At 41.7% G+C, this 20,971-nt stretch overlaps 1 protein-coding gene and 1 long non-coding RNA gene across 13 annotated transcripts in view; one reads left to right on the top strand and one right to left on the bottom strand.

Moving 5' to 3' along the window:
• LOC118378252 (KICSTOR complex protein SZT2-like) overlaps positions 1 to 20,971 on the bottom strand; it is a 47,150-nt gene that overhangs the window by 25,387 nt on the left and 792 nt on the right. For 5 of the 12 annotated variants that reach the window (XM_052460941.1, XM_052460942.1, XM_052460946.1 and 2 more), the window contains exons 2-5: positions 20,637 to 20,762; positions 10,803 to 10,973; positions 4,843 to 4,989; positions 37 to 326 (exon numbers count right to left, since the gene is read on the bottom strand). Coding sequence is in view for 5 of the 12 variants with exons in the window: in XM_052460927.1 (XP_052316887.1) it covers positions 1,212 to 2,306 (1,095 nt within the window). In the remaining 7 variants the exon portion in view is untranslated. Of the gene's footprint in view, positions 1 to 36; positions 327 to 775; positions 4,990 to 6,615; positions 6,696 to 10,802; positions 10,974 to 20,636; positions 20,763 to 20,971 lie in introns of those variants that run through there. The other 7 variants (XM_052460926.1, XM_052460928.1, XM_052460934.1 and 4 more) reach the window with 4 other exon arrangements.
• LOC118378253 (uncharacterized) lies at positions 12,331 to 17,858 on the top strand. Its single transcript, XR_004824407.2, has 3 exons — positions 12,331 to 12,484; positions 12,704 to 12,790; positions 16,227 to 17,858. It is a non-coding gene; the product is annotated as an uncharacterized LOC118378253 (long non-coding RNA).

Below are 20,971 nucleotides of genomic sequence, written 5' to 3'. Positions count from 1 at the left end.
GTTGGAAGCAACAGACTAAGAATAATATAAATGCACCTTTGGTGCCATTTTCTGGCTCAGAGGGCCGGCTCTCCCAGTTATCATGCTCCACCGTGGAGCTCCCAGATCCAGGGGAGAGCAGGCGCGACCGGGGTCCCACAGGACCACCACCACAGGGGACATCAGCTCGCCAGTCAACCCACCATCCAGCCCATTGGTGGAGACAGAGTGAGAATCGGCCTGTGATTTGTTGCTGATAATCAGGGTGTCATCATCCTCTACATTACCCTCCTCTCCATTACCCTGGGGCTCTGTGTCCAGCCCAGATGACATCAACATCTGGACATCTGCAGAGAAATCAACAACGCTCAGAGCTTTATTGACACGGTAATGTTACTAACATCTATAAAACACACGGCACTGTAGCAATAGCACTTTATGGTGATAAGCAGGTCACAATCAGTTAAAACTAGCACAGGATACTAGGCTGGTAGCTAGCCTAAATACAAAGGATTTCACCGGATGTTGATCATGTATGGGATGCTCTGGAGTGATGTGTATGACAGCATGTTCCAGTTTCCGCCAATATCCAGCAACTTCGCACAGCCATTGAATGGGAATGGGACAACATTCCACAGGCCACAATCAACAGCCTGATCAACTCTATGTGAAGGAGATGTCACACTGCATGAGGCAAATGGTGGTAGCACCAGATACTGACTGTTTTTTTGATCCACAGCCCTACCGTTCAAAAAATAATCATGTTCTCTGTGTCTAGGGTTGTGGCGGTCATGGAATTTTGTCAGATGTTATTGTCATGCTTAACATCTCCAGGTCTACACACATACAAGCCATTAATGCTTACCTTTTGGATCATCTACATTTAAAAAGTTGAATAAATCCGTTTAATACATACCATCAGATTAAATCCATTATTTCTTTTAGTCAGGTATAAAGAAACATTATGATGTGAAAAAAATGTAGAAGAACAGAATATGAGTTGGCCTACTGTAGGCCTATGTTATATGGCTGTGCTCCATGCCATAGGCCAGAAACCCCCATCTGGCGGCCCAGTTATTATTACAAATGTTCTATCTGTTTGGTCTTCTTGCAGTCTACAAATTAATTGTAATTATGTTCCGGCCCCCAGACCATCCACTCAAGTTAAAATTGTCCCGCGCCTGAATCTAGTTGATGATTCCTGCTATAGGCTGTAGGCTTGTTCATTTAGCTCACAAGATATGCTTATGTATGAGTCCAGTGACACTCAAGATATGCTTATGTATGAGTCCAGTGACATACAAGATATGCTTATGTATGAGTCCAGTGACATACAAGATATGCTTATGTATGAGTCCAGTGACATACAAGATATGCTTATGTATGAGTCCCGTGACACACAAGATATGCTTATGTATGAGTCCAGTGACATACAAGATATGCTTATGTATGAGTCCCGTGACATACAAGATATGCTTATGTATGAGTCCCGTGACACACAAGATATACTTATGTATGAGTCCCGTGACACACAAGATATGCTTATGTATGAGTCCAGTGACATACAAGATATGCTTATGTATGAGTCCCGTGACACACAAGATATGCTTATGTATGAGTCCCGTGACATACAAGATATGCTTATGTATGAGTCCCGTGACATACAAGATATGCTTATGTATGAGTCCAGTGACACACAAGATATGCTTATGTATGAGTCCCGTGACACACAAGATATGCTTATGTATGAGTCCCGTGACACACAAGATATGCTTATGTATGAGTCCTGTGACATACAAGATATGCTTATGTATGAGTCCAGTGACATACAAGATATGCTTATGTATGAGTCCCGTGACATACAAGATATGCTTATGTATGAGTCCCGTGACACACAAGATATGCTTATGTATGAGTCCCGTGACACACAAGATATGCTTATGTATGAGTCCTGTGACATACAAGATATGCTTATGTATGAGTCCAGTGACATACAAGATATGCTTATGTATGAGTCCCGTGACATACAAGATATGCTTATGTATGAGTCCCGTGACATACAAGATATGGTTATGTATGAGTCCCGTGACACACAAGATATGCTTATGTATGAGTCCAGTGACATACAAGATATGCTTATGTATGAGTCCCGTGACATACAAGATATGCTTATGTATGAGTCCCGTGACACACAAGATATGCTTATGTATGAGTCCTGTGACATACAAGATATGCTTATGTATGAGTCCAGTGACATACAAGATATGCTTATGTATGAGTCCAGTGACATACAAGATATGCTTCAGATCGAGTGTGCATATGAACATTTGAAACAGGTCCTATATGCTAGATGTAGAGTTATTTGGCAACTTCAGTTGTGAATGATACAAACCTTAGAATGTCTTAGAAATCAAAACATATATGGGCTGCATGGTGCGACTATTGACTATTGATGATTTGAGAAAGTGTCAAAAAAAGCTTGCGTTCTGTTCCTTGCCTCAGACGGCATATCTGATCTCTCAAGTGATAATATTTTCACCCATCAAACTATTCTCAATTTAATCTTTACTAATATGTCAAATTATGATTTAGAATGGCCCATTATCAAATGGGCAGGAACAGGGGCAGGAACAGGGGCAGGAACAGGGGCAAGGGACAGGGGCAAGGGACAGGGGCAGGAACAGGGGCAGGAAAGGGGGCAGGAACAGGGGCAGGATAAGGGGGAGGAACAGGGGCAAGGGACAGGGGCAGGAACAGGGGTAAGGGACAGGGGCAGGAACAGGGGCAGGAACAGGGGCAGGAACAGGGTTGGAACAGGGTTGGAACAGGGTTGGAACAGGGGCAGGTAAGGGGCAGGAACAGGGGCAGGGGCAGGGGCAAAAACAGGGGCAGGAACAGGGGCAAGGGACAGGGGCAGGAACAGGGGCAAGGGACAGGGGCAGGAACAGGGGCAAGGGAAAAAAGACACGTCCTCTGTATGCACCCCAATAGCGAATGGAGCCTGCACGCTTTCCCACCGTTCTGTTTTGTAGGCTACTTCAGGTTTATAGTGGAGCAAATGCTTAATATGAGCAGCTGAGAAAAACATATAAGAACACATATTTCACTTCACACTGTTTTAGGAGCATGCTCTAGCTGCCCAACAAGTGATATTATATTCCGCGCAAACTATGTATGCCATGGGCTCTCCAACATTGTTCATGCAGCTACCAGTCCTTAATTTGGGAAAATAATTTAAATCTGTTAAGGAACATCGATAGTAACATGTTTTCGCAACGAAACATACTTTTGGCCATGTAAGTACTATTATTGTGCAGTGGAAACCTCTAGAAGCAACCATGGCTCAGCCGCGAAGTGGTAGGCTACACAAGCTCACAGAATCGGACCACGGAAGTGCGCAGCACATAAAAATAGTCTGTACAAGACTCACTAAAGAGTTCTGAACTGCCTCTGGAAGCAATGCCAGGACAAGAACTGTTTGTTGGGAGCTTCATGAAATGGCTTTCAATGGCAGAGCAGCCACACACAAGCCTAAGATCACCATGCGAAATGCCAAGCATTGGCTGGAGTGGTGTAAAACTTGCCGCCATTAGATTCTGGAGCAGTGGAAATGCGTTCTCTGGAGTGATGAATCAAGATTCACCATCTGGCAGTCCGACAGATGAATCTGGGTTTGGCGGATGCCAGGAGAACGCTACCTGCCCAACTGCATTGTGCCAACTGTAAAGTTTGGTGGAGAGGAATAATAGTCTAGGGCTGTTTTTCATGGTTCGGGCTACGTGCCTTAGTTACAGTGAAGGGAAATCTTAACGCCACAGCATACAATGACATTCTAGATTATTATGTGCTTCCAACTTTGTGGAAAACGTTTGGGGAAGGCCCTTTCCTGTTTCAGCTTGACAATGCCCCTGTGCACAAAGTGAGGTCCATACAGAAATGGTTTGTTGATTGGTGTGGAAGAACTTGACTGGCCTGCACAGAGCCCTGACCTCAACCCCATCGAACACCTTTGGGCTGATTTTTTTTTTATTCCATAGTTGTCATTTCATAGTTTTGATGTCTTCACTATTATTCTACAATGTATAAAATAGTAAAGATAAAGATAAATCCTTGAATGAGTAGGTGTCCAAACTTTTGACTGGTACTGTTTCACATATTATTTTACTACACTGATTCCACAATTTGAATGTCAGTTTGTCATACATCTCTTTATTTTATTAGGAACAATTTTCATACACAAATAAACATTTATGAAGAAAAAGGCCTGTTGAATAAAAAAAAATGTATTTGGAAAACTATTTAAATCATTAAAATGCATGCTAAACAAAATGTCTCAATGTATTCGTTACAAACATGTCTTTTTCATTTGATATAATGTGGATTTTTTTTTCTCTTCATTATTTCTTTGTATACTCCCTCTGGCTGTTCTGTTTTTTACATTTTGCATGTTACTGTTTGAAATAATTATATAAATTAGAATAGAAAAATATTTAACTTCTGTCATACTGGTCGCAGAGACATAAAAATGGTAGATTCCTAGAGACACATTAGGACCCAAAAGCATAATCAGTGCTCTAACTCCCCCTTGTGCTGGACTGGAGCAATGAAGTGGTGACGCAGGGTACCGTACTAAACCACAAATTACCTCTAAGTCCCGCAGCATAAGCTCGCAACTTTTAAAGGAGGAATAACTGTACAATAGTTGGTGCGTAGACCTGAAACAGTCAGTAGCGGAACGAGAGAAGGTCCACAGTTCTCTCTCTCTACTATTGACTGGAAGAGGACTGTAAAGACTGCTCCCAAGGATGATATTGATAAATTGACAACAACAAAAAAGGTACAATCTCTCAAGGCATCTCTCACATGTCGTGCTCCAGGATGATGGTGATGTGGTGCATGTGAAGCCATCTCTGCCAGAAGTTTGCATCCATGTACAGGATGGGCTTCCAGTATGAGGCAAACTGGGACAAGGAAGGGGTCTTTAGAGCAACTGTGCTGTAGGGAGAGAACCTGGAGGACAAAACAGGGCTCTGGTCAAAAGTAGTACACTATGTAGGGAATAGGGTGGCATTTGGGATACAGACTGTGACTATGTGTCCTGAGGTAAATAGAGTCGGTGTGGCTTGTGACAACACAGTACAGAAAACCACAATCACAATATTTTCCAGTAAAACGTTCAAAATAGCCTCTATTTGCTGAATCAATGTTACTTAGAGCAGACAGAGTACCTCCAAACTGGTCAAATAAAGGCTAAATAAACTAACTAGGCTCAGTCCCTAATGGTAAAAATGCATTGTACTCTATTTGTATGTTTTGTTTCTATAGCAACACCAGCTTCACCTCCAGCTGGGTGCCACCTAGTGGGAAATGGAGCAGAACAGACACTGAAACACAGCATTTATAGAAATGTATACAGTTAGTCTGGAAGACTGGGCCTAGTGAATGCTACTGCAGTAATACAGATCTATATGGAGATTTTTACGTGAATAGTAGATGATAACTTGAGGTTACTTGGGGCTGTATAGTACAGGGGTTTTCAAACCTTTTAACATCAAGGACCCCCAGATGTTATGATCCCCTGGGTGAGGACCCCTACTAAAAAAATATATATTTTCGCAAGCTGCCAATTAGTTCCTGAGATTAGCTCACGAGCTGCACAATGACTAGCAGCGGTATTCCTACTACACATTTTGCCCTCAATCAAACTTCATTTACATAGCACATTGCAAACATGAATGCAACGTAATGAGCTTCACAGGAAAAAAAACATAAAAATATTTACAACTACACAAACATAAGAGGTTACAAAAACGAATAACAAAACTAGAAAGACTCAAAAAGGACCATAAGGTTAAGGAAAGTTAAAAAGGTGTTTCAAGCACGTCTGATATGTATTGGGGTGCACAATAGTGGATTGATTTAAAAACCAATAGAATAAACTTCAAATTAATTCTAAAACTCACAGGCAGTCAGTGCTCTCCATCTGGTCTTGGTCAGAGCCTGAGCTGCAGCATTCTATATGTTTTATGTAGTTGACCAATGGTATGCTTAGTAGACAGGACAAGCGTGCTTATAATAAAAGCATGGATGAGTATCAGACTGAGACAGAAACGTCCACATGTTGGCAATACTCCTCAGGCGGTAAAAAGCCATTTTGGTCACATACCGAACATGTGGTTCGAAATTGAGTTCAGAATCTAAAATGACACCAAGGTGGTTAACCTTTATTGCCCATTAATTAAAATGTGCGGACAGATTCTCTCTGTGCTTTGGCTCCAATAATAAGTACCTCGGTTTTGTCTTGATTTAACTGGAGGCAGTTGTGAGCCATCCAAGTATTTCAATCACTAATACAGTCAAATAATGTATCTGTGGAGCTAAAATCCTCTGGTGACACAGAAATGTAAAGTTGTGTGTCGTCTGCATAGCAGTGAAAATCAATGCTGTGCTTTCTGATAACACTGCCAAGGGGTAACATTTATAAACTAAACAGTACCAGACCCAAAATCGAACCTTGTGGAAAGCCACTTGTGATATCTATTTTCTCTGAGCTATGTTCACCAAGGGTGACAAAACTATTGACCGGTTAAATAGGTCCTAAACCAATTTAGAACAGGACCAGAAAGGTCAACCCACCTCTCCAGTCTATCCAGAAGGACATCATGGTCAACAGTGTCGAATGCAGCACTTAAATCCAAGAGTTTGGCATCTGTTGGCTGAAGATAATTTACCACTTTAACATCTGTGATAAGGTGTGCATGAAAACCAGATCGGAATTTTCAGAAATACAGTTGGCACTTCCCCAAAAATATTTTAGATGTTTGAAAAACAGTTTCTCCCGAATTTTGCTTAACTATGGAAGATTAGAGATTGGCCGAAAATTGCTAATGCTGAAGAATCTATATTATTCTTAGTGCAGTGAGGAAAGTGCCTGTAAACAGGGAGTGATTAACAATAGCTTACCCTTCTTCAGATATGCAATTAACACTGTTTTGAAGAAGTTGGTGGGGATAGGATTGAGAAGGCAGGTAGAAGGCTTAAGTTGTGATATCACTTTCCTGAGCATGTCTGTGTCAACTAGGGACAATAACGCCATAGTGCCTTTGCATGGAAGGCTACAGAACATATCAAACTTCTCATCAGGTCTTGCTTGACTGACACCTAGCCTAATGTTTGTTATCTTAAAAATATGCTGCAAACTCATCACATTTAGATGAGGAAGGTTCAGAGGTTTGTGGGGGTAGGATTTATCAGGCCATCAATGGTCGAGAAGAGCACTCTAAAAATATTCTGACTTGTTATATTTGCCGCCTCAAAATATCATAATGGACCTGCAACTTCCGCTCTGCCTTTCTGCAATTTGTCCAATTTACTTATTTCCTCACTACTCCAAGGGGCGCTCCGTTTGGATGTGGCTTTTTCAACTTTGTGCTCAGTCAGGAGGTCATTCACGAGAAAGGTTTTTAACAGTGATTGCTCTAACATTTAAAAGCTACAATGAGTGTGTGCCACACCAATGGAATAACAACCAAATTATTAATGTTGCAACCACATCTTTGGACAGTCTTCAATCTATCAGAATGGTAGGATATGACAGTTTGTACAAACTCACTAGAAGCCGGAGTTAGAGATACAAAAATGAGGTTACTCACAATAACCATAGTGCCATTTCTACGGGAGTTGATATGATTACGAAGTCCTCTGTTGCTTATTCTGACAGCGAGGACTGGAGCTCTACCAGACCATAAGTAAGAGTCAGTTTGCCTGGGCTATAGCAAAGTCGTTGTACTTAGAAAGCAGGTCATATTTTTCTCACAGCCGATTGAGCAGCCAGAAGGACCTATTCCCTAAGCTGCTTGATGGTGGTGCATTTAGGGCAGACAAATCCCTTTTCAATTTATCAGTTCCATCTTATCTTTATCTTGTGATTGTGTGGAAAGAATCTCACACCTAAAGCATTTGTGCCCAGCCGTTGATAAAAACACCGGTGGGCTAGCACTGCTAGCATTAGCCTGCTCTGTTTTCATGACGGCTGGCAGCTAACTACTACTTAAGTGTCATGACGTTGTATGAGGTTTATGACCCCCATAAATACAATATTTCTGTAATCCAACCAGTTGAAAGTGTCCGTTGGTACTTGAATAATATGATGTTAGATCAATTGGTGTCTGTGCCATTGTGCCAGCAGCATACCACCCTGCATACCACTGCTGGCTTGCTTCTGAAGCTAAGCAGGGTTGGTCCTGGTCAGTTCCTGGATGGGAGACCAGATGCTGCTGGAAGTGGTGTTGGAGCGCCAGTAGGAGGCACTCTTTCCTCTGGTCTAAAAAAATATCCCAATTGGGGACACTGCCCTGTGTAGGGTGCCGTCTTTCGGATGGGACGTTAAACAGGTGTCCTGACTCTCTGAGGTCATTAAAGATCCCATGGCACTTATTGTAAGAGTAGGGGTGTTAACCCCAGTGTCCTGGCTAAATTCCCAATCTGGCCCTCAAACCATCATGGTCACCTAATAATCCCCAGTTTACAATTGGCTCATTAATCCCCTGTAACTATTTCCCAGGTTGTTGCTGCAAATGAGAACATGTTCTCAGTCAACTTACCTTGTAAAATAACGGATAAATAAAACATTATATCTGATAGAATGACATAAATTATATCTTGGAAAGTCTAGTCATCAGATTTTAGCTTCTAAATTAGAGAATTGTAAACGACACTCAGCCACGCCCAAGTGAACAGACATTGGTTGAGAACTATGAAACACGCCCTTCCCTCCCTCCCCCAATACAAAAGCCCATTGACGGAGGTCAACCTTAGTTCCCGACGACGTTAGGACTGGTGTCCATTTCAACGTGGAGGTGAAGATCACCATGCTGGAAGGATGAATTTCGAGCAGCAAGAATACAGCACGAGCTGAGTATGGCAACTTGGTATGAACTTTGAACTCTTATTCATTAAAGAAGTGATACATCCTAGGCGTTGAGTTATCAGCTGCAGCTGTAAACGTACGTGGTCTAGGAAAGGACAGACAATCTGATGAGAAGACAGGGTACTTCAACGTATCTGCTCTACAACAATACGACCTGAAATATTCTACAAAGGACAAGGGCGATCTCTGCTGGGCAAACCAGTCTTCCATCTTCGACCCATCTATCGAAGAGTAGCTCAGTGTAATATATATCTTGCATTTTCCTTTTCCGAATGGGCGGTTATTAGAATGCATAAGATTCTGTATTTACGGTAGCATAGCTTCTCAGGGTCCGATAGAGACCCAATCCCCTTTTCCCTCAGTCTTCCCGCGCTTTCATTCAAACCCAACCGCCCTTCTTTGTGTAACCAGCCGTCATACCGGTTTTTCTTTTATGACATGATTAGTAATCGATGTATGATCCATCCTGTGTATATGTAATTCTATGTGATTATTTAGGTATTTAGTAAATAAATAAACACATTTTTGTATTGCTGATTCAACTTGTTAGCCAGGCTTCGTGAAGATAACCAAGAATTTTACGACTTTCAGACGAGACTGAATAAGGTGACGATTAATAATTGACTGCTATTGATATAAAAGATCTTCAGATCTTTAAGAGTTTATTCGGAAGACAGCAGCCCTATAAAACACTCTTCCGTGGTGCCCCAGGTTATTAACAAGTTCGTTTTTGCATTGTTTAACTCAATCACGTAATCAATCAAATGTTAGGTAATCAATTTGATAAAATAGCCTGTCATATAATTTAATCAGTCAGAGACACAACAACAGGAATTTGGAACACAAACTTGCGGTCCCAGCCGTAAAAAGGCTACCACGTTGCGGAATCAGTAGCAATAAAAACTTTAGCTATGATTAAAAACAATTGAATTAAAATGATTTGATAAAAACAACAAAACAAGTGTAGTCAGTAGACTGTTCTGTTGTGCGACTGTTTTTTTACTATTAAACTCAATACTAGTATTGTTTTAAATTTCGTAAAGCAGTTTGTGTCTCTTAACCAGGACTCGACTCGAACTCAGGAAGCCTGGTGACTGGTGGTTACAGGGAAGCAAGAGAGTCACTTGCGCGATGTGTAGCCTGTGATCGGAGGCAGAGCGGAGCCTGCCTGCCCAAAATCATTGCTTTCTCCCCTGCAGCTCACAAGCTGGCGTAGGCTGTGTGCCGGTATGGGCGAATCCTTCCCACTGTTAGAGAACAGAACCCTCGCTGGTCTGTGCACCCAGTGCTGCTAATATTCTGCTAATCATAGCAGCCTATCCAGTTCAAGTCACGAGAAAGCGAGTCCAAGTTACCAATCGTCGAGCCCTTGTTGAGTCAAAAGTCATGAGTTCAGAACTCGAGCACTACAACACTGGCTCAAAGTACCCCACCAGTGCCACACAGTACCTCAAAAGGTACACTCTTAAACCAGTGATATCTCAAAGCCACCATCTAGCATCCACATCACATTTACTGCAACTGTTTTACTGCATAAGCATCTGGAACCCTAAAGGTCTCCTACCCAGCCCCGACCCTAAAGGTCTCCTACCCAGCCCCGACCCTAAAGGTCTCCTACCCAGCCCCGACCCTTAAGGTCTCCTACTCAGCCCTGACCCTAAAGGTCTACTAATTCTAAGGGGTTTCACTAAATTAAATATTGGTGTCATTATAACTATAGAACATTTGTTTGGTAAAAGAATAAGACATATTAAAAATGGATGACTCGTGACTCTACCATTGGTGACTCAGACTAAGACTCTACCTTCAGCCATAGTGACTCGACCTCAAGTTGTAGTGACGCAACTACAGTACTGCTGTGTGGTAATGTGACTAGTCTGAAAGAGTCCTGTACCTTTGGTAAGGTTGATCTCCCTGATGGTGTATCCCTCTCTCAGTCTGACCGACACCACACTGACCAGGTGGGCGTGCACCTCCTTCACTGCGTGCTTCTTCCTCCTCATCACTAATGCAGGGTTCCCACGAGCTGACACCAGGTGCTCATTGAACAGCTTGTGCTGAGACACTGTGAAGCACACATACAAATAAATAATAAGTGAATTAATTCATGCAGTGTTAAAGAAACAGCAACAAGAAGGCCCTGACGTGTGATTCAATATACAGTAGCTTATACTATTATTGAGAAGCAAGGTAAAGAAATTACTATTATCAACATCATGTGTTTTCACTTCCCCTGTTGCAATATGGACTGTGACAAACTTTGCCAGACCAAAACTCTGGTCCCTCTCACTTTGAAAAGCATCAGAAACAGACAAAAAGACAATCAATTGTATCTTGTCTAGGTGTCTAGCCAGCCATTAAAGCCTGTTCTTTCATCAGCATCTCTTCATGTTAAACCTCACATTATAAAGATTGACTTCTATTCAGAGAGCAGCCAGACATCTCTGCGGGTTTATCCTGATTCACAAGGATAATAATGGGGTGTTTGGAAATGACAAGAGAATCGTACAAAAGCCACTGTGTTTAGACTGTCACAGAGAGCGCTAAGGAGTTCAATCAAGAACACTATCTATAAAATAACTTGTTTCAGCCTAAATTGCACTCTGATGGGGATCAGGTACACAGCAGACGACAGACAACAATGATCATAGACATGTCCCGGAAACTAAATAAAGAGAACAAATAATGTCCTCAGCTCTCAGACTATTTTTCTGTTGATTTGTGTGTATGCAGAAAAACAGACAAAATATACTTAAGTATTGAAAGTAAAGGTATAAATAATTTAAAATTCTCTATATTGGGGGCACACTCCAACACTCAAGACATAATTTTAAAAAGATGCAGTGTCTAACGAGTCCCCCAGATCAGAGGCAATAGGGATGACCAGGGATATTCACTTGATAAATGCATGAATTGAACCATTTCCTGTCCTGCGAGCCATTCAAATTGTAATGAGTACTTTTGAGTGTCAGGGAAAATGTATTGAGTAAAAAGTATGATATTTTCTGTAGGGATGTAGTGAAGTAAAAGTAGTAAAAAAGATAAATAGTAAAGTAAAGTAAAGTACAGCCCAAAAAAGACTTAAGTAGTACTTTAAAGTAATTTTACTTAAGTACTTTACACCCAGGGGCGCCATATGGGGGGAAAGTTAGGACGATTCTGTTAGGTCCTGTGACTGACAGGGGCCCTAAACAAATATTAGAACATTAGGTAAAACATTTTCAATATTAAATTATTAACCTATAATCATGAATACAATATTTTATTTACAATGTACTAATAAAACGAAATGGTTGATTTGTCTTGTTTTTGTCAAAAAGTAAACATCCAGAGAGCCTCTGTATTGCCCCCCCCCTCCCCTCCCTCTATCTACATGAAATGGTTCGGTCCTGCCCCCAAACCAGGCACAAACGGTACTTGCTAGCAGTGAATTGCGAGTGAGGAGTGCTGGTGGAGCATTATGTCTCAGCTTCCCAAAGAAATATTTGGCTCCAAAAATGAAAAGAAAGAAAAGAAAAAGACAGGCGAGAGAAAAGAAAGGGCGACAGTATGTCACCTAATTTTTCACAAAGAAAGGTGGGTTGTAGTCCGTGAGTGGTGGAAATTATCCTGTTAGCTTAGTCCATAGTGAAATAGGCTACTTTTGCTCCTCTAACATTAATTACTTAATACCTTCACAGAATGTTCTGAGTGTTTACATTTCGCTCCTCTTTTAGCCGACATTTAATCAATGCAGGCAAACTTTGAGGAGTTTTGTAGTTCATACTAAAATCAGTTGTCCCTGCCCGGTGCCAGGCCCAACAGATGCAGCTTCAGGGTCAGTAGCCCTGTCTCCCCATCCCCACCTCCCTGAACCAGCCCTACTCCCAACTGAAGAAGGAGGTGAGCAGCATTGTGTTGAATGACATGTCAATTGGCATAATTGCAGGTACTGCAATGTATTGAGGACAGGAATGTGATTCTCCAGTCAGGAAAAATCTTGAAACAGACGCAGCCAATATCAGAGCCTTAAAGGAAGAGATGCAGGCTCTTAGAGAAGGATGGGAGTCTCTCCTGTCTGTGGAAACACTGACTGTTACGCAAATGGATGTTGCACCTTAATTTAGCAAGGAACACAGCCGCCAGAGAAAGAGATTCCATGATGAGACCTCTCAAGAGGAGACGGCTCAGGACAGTGCAGCAACAGTGTTTCGAAACAGTGTTTTTTTTACTGTTATGGACAACATCATAAGTGACTTGGACACTAGGTTCCACAGCAATGCAAAGATTGTAGAAGAATTTCTGCTGTTCTGAATGTTGGGCAGATTAGTGAGGATAAAGTCCCTTCTGTGTGCCAACCACTGATCATGAAGTATTCCAGAGATCTTACATCTACTTCAAAATGAAGTAAGACACCTGAACACGGTATATGCTGCCACCCCCCCTAACTTGTCCCCTCTTGGTCTCCTGAATGCAATTTCTAAGATTCATACTTATATGTTGCACACTGCCTGTGACTGTTGCGGGTGGTGAGAGAGAGCTTCAGTAAGTCAAAACTATGTCCCAGGACAGGATTCACAGTCTTGCCATGCTGTCCGTTGAAAGTCAGTTAGCTAGAGAGCTGGACTTCAAAGACTAGATCAGTGACTTTGCTAGCAAGAAGGCTCAGCACTGGGCTCTTGGTGAGTAAGGCTGAGCAAGGGTCAGTGATAACTGTTAAATGGCTATGGATATTGGATCACTACAAACACGATGCCCAGAGGCTGAGAACAGGGATGAGAACAGACTAAGAACAAGATATATCTCAAAGTAATGGCTGGATTGCCATAAAAGTCATTTTGCACAATCAAGACCCAAAGTGGAAGAAACCTATTGATTTGGTGACCACTTGGCCTTACCTCTAGCGACACCATCAGGCCTTTTCATTTTGTTTCCAATTTTTACAGCTGCTTATTTTCTAGTTGGTAGGTATACTTAGTTCAAAAATCTTCTGCTGATTTTATTATTTTGTTTATTATATCTTTCTATAGATGATAATGTTAATTTATTTGAATTGAAGAGGCTAATGTATATTTAAGTTATATTTATTTTAAGTTATTCATTAAAGTTAAGAGAATTTTACATTCAAGAATTGTAATTGCTCATTTCTTATAGAGGGTATCAGTCTTGCATCAAATAGCAAATTCCACTGCAGAGTGTTGCCTGAATGTCTGCACAGTGTTATATTTTCACAGCTCACTGTCAGTAAATATCGTACAGTAAATATTGGACTACAAGAGAGTTGCAAGCCTGCAAAGGTAGAGTTATTTAAAGCTTTGAACGGGTCGATTGGGTTCTGGAGGTGTATGGTTACAGCAATTGCGCAGGGATGGTGTGGCCTGTGGTGGTTATCTTTCATGGGGGCCCAAAGTGATATCTTTCATGGGGGCCCAAAGTGATATCTTTCATGGGGGCCCAAAGTGATATCTTTCATGGGGGCCCAAACTGATATCTTTCATGGGGGCCCAGGATAGGATGATTAGGATGATTACACAGAAGGATCACCAGACTTTTACATGATGATGGGGCAGGAGAAATAACGAGGAGCCAACTTAATTTAACAGTACCTCTTGCGACATTATTTATTCATTGTTTCACTGTTTGCACAAAAAAAAAATGAAAAGCAGTGCTTGAGGCGTCACTATAGACCCGGGTTTGATCCCAGGCTGTGTTGCAGCCGGCCGCGACCGGGAGACCCATGAGGCGACGCAAAATTGGCCCAGAGTTGTCCGGGTAAGGTTTAGCCGGCCCGGGATGTCCTTGTCCCATCGGACTCCTTGTGGCGGGCCAGGTGCATGCACGCTGACTTCAGTCGCCAGTTGTATGGTGTTTCCTCTGACACATTCGTGCGGCTGGCTTCCAGGTTAGGCAAGCAGTGTCAAAAAGCAGTGCGGCTTGGCAGGGTCGTGTTTTGACCTTCATCTCTTACAAAGTCCATATGGGAGTTGCAGCGATGTGACAAGACTAACTACCAATTGGATATCACGAAATTGAGAAAAATGGGTAAAAAGTAAAAAATATATTTTATTTATGTATTTGCAAACGGTGAAATAATTTATAAATAACGCCGCGAGAGGTACCGGATCCAAGAAAGAAGGTGTCTGAATGAACAAAGTCAACTCAGAGAGGTCCCGGATCTGGTTCTAGCAGGGTCCGGCTCAAATTAAGCACTGCTTAATACCCCATAACGACAAAGTCAAAACATATTTTTAGGAATGTTTCCAAATTTATTGAAAATGAAATTCAGAAATATCTCTTTTACATAAGTATTCACACCCGAGTCAATACTTTGTAGAAGCACCTCTGGCAGCGATTAAAGCTGTGAGTCATTCTGGGTAAGTCTCTAACCTGGATTGTGCAATATTTGCCCTTTTTTTTTTTTAATTTTTATTCTTCAACCTCTCAAATGAGTTGTTTGTTGATCATTGCTTGACAACCATTTCAAGGTTTTGCCATAGATGTAAGTCAAAACTGAAAGTTGGCATCTTGGTAAGCAACTCCAGTGTAGATGTGGCCTTGTGTTTAGATTATTGTCCTGGTAAAATGTGAATTCATCTCCCAGTGTCTGATGGAAAGCAGACTGAACCAGGTTTCCCTCTACGATTTTCTCCTTTGCTTTAGCATACTTGTTAAAGCAGCCAGCTGATTCTAGCCATCCTGGTTAGTTCTAGTTGGGCAGCTTAGTCTCCCATTCAGAGGACCCCCACTTTTGTCAGTGTCTTATTTATTGGTCAAGGTCACGCCAAATACTTATCACCACATCTCCTTCAGCCCATCAGTTGCCTTGATTCCCGGGACTTCATTTTCAGTTAGTCTATGACCCGAGAACGCTGTGTGGTCAAAAACATGCTTCCCCATCCTGATGAGCACGTCCCCAGTTCCCTCCTGCTGAACTTTTTCTCCTGTGGACTTAATCCCTGTATGTCTGATGTTTAATTGTGTGTGCATCTAAACGACCACATAGTTAATGTCAGTTCTCACTGGATATGATTCTCAGTTATCTGAACCATGAGTGGATAGATGTGTGATGTGTGTGGACATCTTACATTAAACTCCCCTTAAACTGGACACCCTCCTAATCCTTGTTCTGACCTGACATTCTGTAGTGGTTACTATTGGTCTTAAGCCAGCACCTAAGGTTTCTTATTACATTCATGGTCTTTCAATTCTCTACAACCCTACCCCTATTTTTCAAGGCCCATAACATGACACAGCCACCTCTATGCTTGAAAATATGGAGTGGTACTCAGTAATGTGTTGTATTTCCCCCAAACATAAAACTTTGTATTTCTGTTCACAGGACATGCTAACTTGTCCCGGACCTGCTGTTTCGACACTCTCTCTCTCCCTCCACCGCATCTGCCGTCTCAACCTCCGAATGCTTGGCTATGAAAAGCGAATTGACATTTACTACTGAGGTGTTGACCTGTTGCACCCTCTACAACCATTTTGACCATTATTTGACGCTGCTGGTCATCTATGAACATCTTTTTAAAAACTATCTGGCATTAATGGCCACGTACTCTTATGTCAACCCGGCACAGCCAGAAGAGGACTGGCCACTCCTCAGAGCCTGGTTCCCCTCAAGGTTTCTTCCTAAGTGCCTACCTTTCTAGGGAGTTTTTCATAGCTACCGTGCTTCTACATCTGCAAAGCTTGCTCTTTGGGGTTTTAGGCTGGGTTTCTGTATTAGCATCTGCTGATGTAAAAAGGGCTTTTAAATACATTTGATTGATTGATTGTTCCATAATTATGCATTATACTTTTTTGGATGCGCATTTGGGTGTCGAGTTGTTTAATTATGCCATATTTTCCCACATCATCATCTGATCCAGGAAGGAATTTCTGAATGACAGTCAAGTGAAGAACAGCTGTTGCAACAACAGCCCAAGTGCTGTAAAAAACTGTTGGTGAGGAACGTCTAGAATATTTTGGTGTCTCATTTTTTATGACGGTGAAGACAGCTGGTCCTGGATCCACGTTAGATCTAATATCCCTAGCGAATTGATGTTCATCGGTTGTTTGCTTGATTTACAGCAGGGTCTCGCAAGATTTAACAGAGAAAGCATCAAGGTAATGAGTTCACATTTTCATATGTTTTTTAGCCTCAGATTGGACAGAGTTTACTGTACACAATTGTGTAGGATAGACTATTGTGCAACACCCAAAACTATTCCTATTAATAATTCTGGATATAATGACAACAAATTACATAGCCTAATGGACTTATTCACAATATGATCTGGTAATGAAATACCGTAACAAATACATTTTGGTTTTTATGTAACACCCAGGGGTGAAAGTAGATCGAATTTCTTCCCGGTACAGTACTTTTTATGGGCCTAATCATAGAATGACATAAATAATCCCTATTCAATAGGACCTCGTCGGACCATAAACGTATGGCCTTTTATTGTGGCATAAACACTACCAGTCATGATGTTTTCATCTGATTGTCAAAAATCACTTCAAATGCCTCCTTTACTAGGCTACCCGTGCAAATTCATCCACCTGCAACATATTTCCTACATCCAAACAGTGGTGAATAGAAAGCCACATCTTTCCCAGAATTTATGCCTCCACTGCTGTCCGCGCGCGTCTCATTGTCGACCACTCATCTCTGCCTTGACAAAATGTCAGTGTTCTCGTCGAACCACCACATTTTGGTGTGTAGGTTATACCACCTGTTTTCAAGTCCATTCGCAAATTCATCATTCCTCTGGCATGCGGTAATGATAAATAGTGGTGTAATAGCCAATAGATTTGACATTTTGTTTTCATTATTGTGATAGACTCATGTTTTACTGGTACGACGTACCCCCACTATTTATTTTGCAGGGACGCTGTAATGGACCGTACCACCTTACTTTCACCCCTGCAATTTCGAAAAATTACAAGGGGCTTGAAGTAGGCTTCTTGAAATTGAATACTGGAATAGGCTTCCAATGAAGATCAGACATTTACTCAATTTGGTGCTTGAGAAGTCGTTGTAATTATTGTAGACAATTTATAAGTTCTCCTGCTCACTTTTAGTTATCTGTGATTTCATTATTTATCCGTTTTTGTGTGAGATGTGGCCACTTTTGTTTGTTTCCCACCACTACTCTGTTGCGGTAAAACCACATGTGGTTATTATGAGAACGACAATATATCTAATGCAGGCTTCAACTTCTCTTTCCATACAAATCCTTCCATTACAAAAGGAACCTTTTTTTGGTTGCTTTCTGATTATAAAATGGTGATTGAAATAGTGAGAATAATGCTACGGCTATTCATGGCTTTATTATGTGCCTGCGATGGCCACTTGGGCTACAGCAAAACAAATGTATTTATATAGCCCTTCATATATCAGCTGATATCTCAAAGTGCTGTACAGAAACCCAGCCTAAAACCCCAAACATCAAGCAATGCAGGTGTAGAAGCACAGTGGCTAGGAAAAACTCCCTAGAAAGGCCAAAACCTAGGAAGAAACCTAGAGAGGAACCAGGCTATGAGGGGTGGGCCAGTCCTCTTCTGGAGAGAGAGAAAGAGAATTAGAGAGAGCATACTTAAATTCACACAGGACACCGGATAAGACAGGAGAAGTACTCCAGATATAACAAACTGATCCTAGCCCCCCGACACAAACTACTGCAGCATAAATACTGGAGGCTGAGACAGGAGGCGTCAGGAGACACTGTGGCCCCATTCGATGATACCCCCAGACAGGGCAAAACAGGAAGAATATAACCCCACCCACTTTGCCAAAGCACTAGGCTACCCTGGGGCGGCAGGGTAGCCTAGTGGTTAGAGCTTTGGACTAGTAACCGGAAGGTTGCAAGTTTAATCCCCTGAGCTGACACGGTACAAATCTGCCGTTCTGCCCCTGAACAGGCAGTTAACCCACTGTTCCTAGGCCTTCATTGAAAATAAGAATTTGTTCTTAACTGACTTGCTGGTTAAATAAAGATAAAAGAGGGATATCTTCAACAACCAACTTACCATCCTGAGACAGGGCAGATCTCCGCCATGGCACAACCCAAGGGGGGGGGGCGCCAACCCAGACAGGAAGATCACATCAGTGACTCAACCCACTCAAGTGCATCATTTTTGGACAGAAAGTTTCTGATTTTTGCAATGTTACGTAAATGGAAAAAAGCTGTCCTTAAAACAGTCTGCATACATCCAATGTATTTAGTCAGGTAAGTCCACATTATTCTCAAATACAGTATTTTAGAATGTTTTTTAAAAACACCTTTTGCATTCTATTTTGTGTGTGTGGATGCCCTTGTCTTAATGAAGCCTGCTTAAAGGGTGTATAGTGATAGGCCTGTTGTTGTTGTATAGGTGGAGTTATGAGCCAATATTTATATATACAGTACCAGTCAAAAGTTTGGACACCTACTCATTCCAAGGTTCTTCATTTTTTTAAACTATTTTCAACATTGTAGAATAATAGTGTCGACATCACAACTATGAAATAACACATATGGAATCATGGAGTAACCCAAAAATATGTTAAACAAATCAAATATATTTTATATTCTTCAAAGTAGCCACCATTTGCCTTAATGACAGCTTTGCACACTCTCAACGAGCTTCATGAGGTAGTCACCTGGAATGGATTTCAATTAACAGGTCTGCCTTGTTAAAAGTTCATTTGTGGAATTTCTTTCCTTCGTAATGCATTTGAGTCAATCAGTTGTGTTGTGATAAGATAGGGGTGGTATACAGAAGATAGCCCTATTTGGTAAAATACCAAATCCATATTATGGCAATAAAGCTCAAATAAATCATTACTTTAAGACATGGAGGTTAGTCAATCAGGAACACTTCAAGAACTTTAAAAGTTTCTTCAAGTGCAGTCACAAATAAATGCTTCAGAGTTCAAGTAACAGACATCTCAACATCAACTGTTCAGAGGGGACTGTGTAAATCAGGCCTTCTTGTTCGAACTGCTGAAAAGAAACCACTACTAAAGGACACCAATAAGAAAAAGAGACTTTCTTGGGCCAAGAAACATGAGCAATGGACATTAGACCAGTCCAAATGTTTTATTTTTGGTTGCAAACGCTGTGTCTTTGTGAGTAGATGAACGGATGATCTCTGCATGTCCGGTTCCCACCGTGAAGCATGGAGGAGGAGGTGTGATGGTGATTTGCTAGTGACACTGTATGTGATTTATTTAGAATTCAAGGCACACATATCCTGCATGCCTACCACAGCATTCTGAAGCGATCCGCCATCCCATTTGGTTTGCGCTGAGTGGAACTATCATTTATTTTTCAACAGGAAAATTACAAAACACACCTCCAGGTTGTGTAAGGGCTATTTTACCAAGAATGAGTGATGGAGTGCTGCATCAGATGACCTGGCCTCCACAAGTAGCCGACCTCAACCCAATTGAGATGGTTTGGGCCGAGTTGGACCGCAGAGTGAAGAAAAAGCAGCCAAGTGCTCAGCATATGTGGGTAAAAATTCAAGATTGTTGGAAAAGCATTCCAGGAGAAGCTGGCTGAGAGAATGCCAAGAGTGTGCAAAGCTGTCATCAAGGCAAAGTGTGGCTACTTTGAAGAATCTCATAAAATATATTCTGATTTAACACTTTACATGATTTCTGGGCTGGTCGCAGATCTGTTTACGCTGTTTTGCCAACACTTATAGTCGTTATCATTGGAGCGACAGCACAAAAGTCTAGCTACATCTCCTCCAGTAGAGCTAGTTAACCCACCAGTTCAGACTTTGGGACCGGCCAGATGACCCGATTGAGCTTGCCCAGGAACCAGGCAAGACGTACGTTGCGTGAGATACGGTATTCCTCCTTCATTAGCAGGTACACCTGGTCTGGCTCCTCCACCTGAAGAAGACAAAGAGTAAGAATTAGAACATTTGGTGTTATCTCGTGAAAAAAATGACAGAGCCCTTTGAGAAGAGTCAGGATGTTGTCCTGGACCCTGCTTCTGCCAACATACTGATGAACTTTGACATCCTCATTAACTAAAATAATCAATTATCTGGTCTGCAAGGGAAGGACTCTGTGCCCTTTGTTCAGTAATGTGGTTTAAT

Source organism: Oncorhynchus keta, chromosome 1, assembly GCF_023373465.1.
Source record: "Oncorhynchus keta strain PuntledgeMale-10-30-2019 chromosome 1, Oket_V2, whole genome shotgun sequence".
Classification (NCBI taxonomy): Eukaryota; Metazoa; Chordata; class Actinopteri; order Salmoniformes; family Salmonidae; genus Oncorhynchus; species Oncorhynchus keta.
The sequence above is the reverse complement of the archived record's forward strand: the minus strand, read 5'-3'. Positions and strand labels throughout refer to the sequence as shown.